A 2,167-nucleotide genomic window follows, 5' to 3' on the forward strand; every position below is an offset into this window, starting at 1 on the left:
TGTTAATGTGATGAATCACGTTGATGGATTTGCGGATATTGAACCATCCCTGTAATCCAGGAATGAATCCCACTTGATCATGGTGGATAATTCTTTTTATATGCTGTTGAATTCGATTTGCTAGTATCTTGTTGAGTATTTTTGCATCTGTATTCATTAAGGATATTGGTCTGTAGTTCTCTTTTTTGGCTGGGTCCCTATCTGGCTTAGGTATCAAGGTGATGCTGGCTTCGTAGAATGAGTTTGGAAGCTTTCCTTCTTTTTCTATTTTTTGGAATAGTTTGAGAAGAATGGGTATGAGCTCTGCTTTAAATGTCTGGTAGAATTCCCCTTGGAAGGGTGTCACTTCTTTAAACGGCTAAGCAGTATCCCATTGTATATGCATACCACTTCTTTATCCACTCATCTATTGACCGATACTTGGGTTGCTTCCATGTCATACCTATTGTAAATAATGGTGCAATAAAGATAAATGATAGGTGTGCTTATATCTCTTTGAATTACTGAGGGTTTTTTTTTTCTTAGATAAATACCTATAATTGGAATTACTGGGTTATAAAGTATTTCTATTTCTACTTTTTAATTTAAAATATTATTATCCATAGTGGTTGCACCAAGTTATATTGCCACCAACAGTGTCAATCAACTCTTTTTAGGAATTACCATCAAGACCAAATGGGATAATATCTCACGTCTTACACCTGACCCTCCCAACCACACATTCCCTGGTTGATCCTGCATAAATAACATAATTCAAAAGTAATATTGGACTCTTACTTTCCTATATGTCTACATGGTATTCCTTCCTTTTGAGGTATATGACTGAAGTAACCTTTTCCAGACTTCCAATGGGAAATGCTGAGGACTCAAATCTTGAGAGACTTCTGTGCAGCCTCCTGGTACTGACAGTCATGTAGCCTTTACATGAGTTAATTTACATAGCATGAGAATATTGGGTGTATTTTGTAGATACTCGAAGAATGAACTGGTTAAATCACTTAGGAATCAGAGTGTTAGACGTTAAGAAAGAAAATGGGGAAGTTGGAGGATAAAGTGGGAGGGATGGAAAATAAATTGGCTCTCACATCATCAATTCTGAGATTGAAGTAATGAAGCAGAAAGATATATGAGGATGTGAGAGGGAGAATTCCATTGACTTTATCAATAATGTTAATTCATTATAAGCTGTCATTTTTTCATACTACTTTGCTCCCTGCCCTTACAGAACCCTCATTTTTAAACTTATATTGGAGGTAAATTTGTAATTATTTTTCTAACAACTAAGTGTTTTTAGGAACGGTGTTCATACATCTGCTCATCCTGGCGCCATGGGTTTCCAGTGTTCCCTTTCAAATAACAAGAACAAACTCCACTGACTCATACTGTACAAGCCTCTCATACAGAAATATATAATGACTGCAATCACTAATTAATTAATCACAATATATTGATTCACTGTTTAATTTCTGTTCTATGCATTGCCACAAACTTTTCTCTGTAGACACGAGTGGAAGGACACTATGATTCTGCTGCTGTTGGAGACAAGGAAATACCCTCTTTTGGAGGCAGGCTGACTCTCTGGCATGACCATGTGCCTGTTAAAAATATCTGATTTCACTCTGTGCACCTCTTTCATAGTACTGACACCTCAAACTTCACATTGCTCTGGACGACTTCTTCTTTCTCAAAAAAACAAAGAAGAAGAAGAAAGAAGGGGGGGGAAGCAATGAGGTCCTTTTATCTCACTTGAAAATCTAAGGGGTCAGCACAATAGTAGGTAAGTAATAGGCTCTGAATAAATGTTTTAAACCAATGAGAAGTACTACCCATGGTTAAAACCTCGATCACAGGCTCATGTAAAAACGTGTCATGCACTGAACACTGACCGTCACAGATGTGGCCAGTAGCTGGTGTTTAATGCAATGTTTCTCAAACTATCTTCTGGCACTGTTCCAGTGGATCTCAACAGCAGTTTTAATTTTTTTACATCTTTATTTTCTTTTGAGAGACAGAGAGAGCTAGCAGGAGAGAGGTATAGAGAGAGGGAGACACAGAATCTAAAGCAACTCCAGGTTCTGAGCTTTCAGCACAGGGGCCAGACGTGGGGCTCAAACCTATGAACCATGAGATCATGACCTGAGCTGAAACTGAACCTTCAACCGACTGA

The 2,167-nt window shown here is 38.0% G+C and overlaps 1 protein-coding gene across 1 annotated transcript in view; it reads right to left on the reverse strand.

Moving 5' to 3' along the window:
• LOC115296445 overlaps positions 1-2,167 on the reverse strand; it is a 47,145-nt gene that overhangs the window by 820 nt on the left and 44,158 nt on the right. Inside the window, exon 5 of the mRNA XM_029944904.1 lies at positions 744-770. Within this exon, the coding sequence (XP_029800764.1) occupies positions 744-770 (27 nt within the window). The remainder of the gene's footprint in view (positions 1-743; positions 771-2,167) is intronic.

Source organism: Suricata suricatta, chromosome 7 (assembly GCF_006229205.1).
Source record: "Suricata suricatta isolate VVHF042 chromosome 7, meerkat_22Aug2017_6uvM2_HiC, whole genome shotgun sequence".
Taxonomy (NCBI): Eukaryota; Metazoa; Chordata; class Mammalia; order Carnivora; family Herpestidae; genus Suricata; species Suricata suricatta.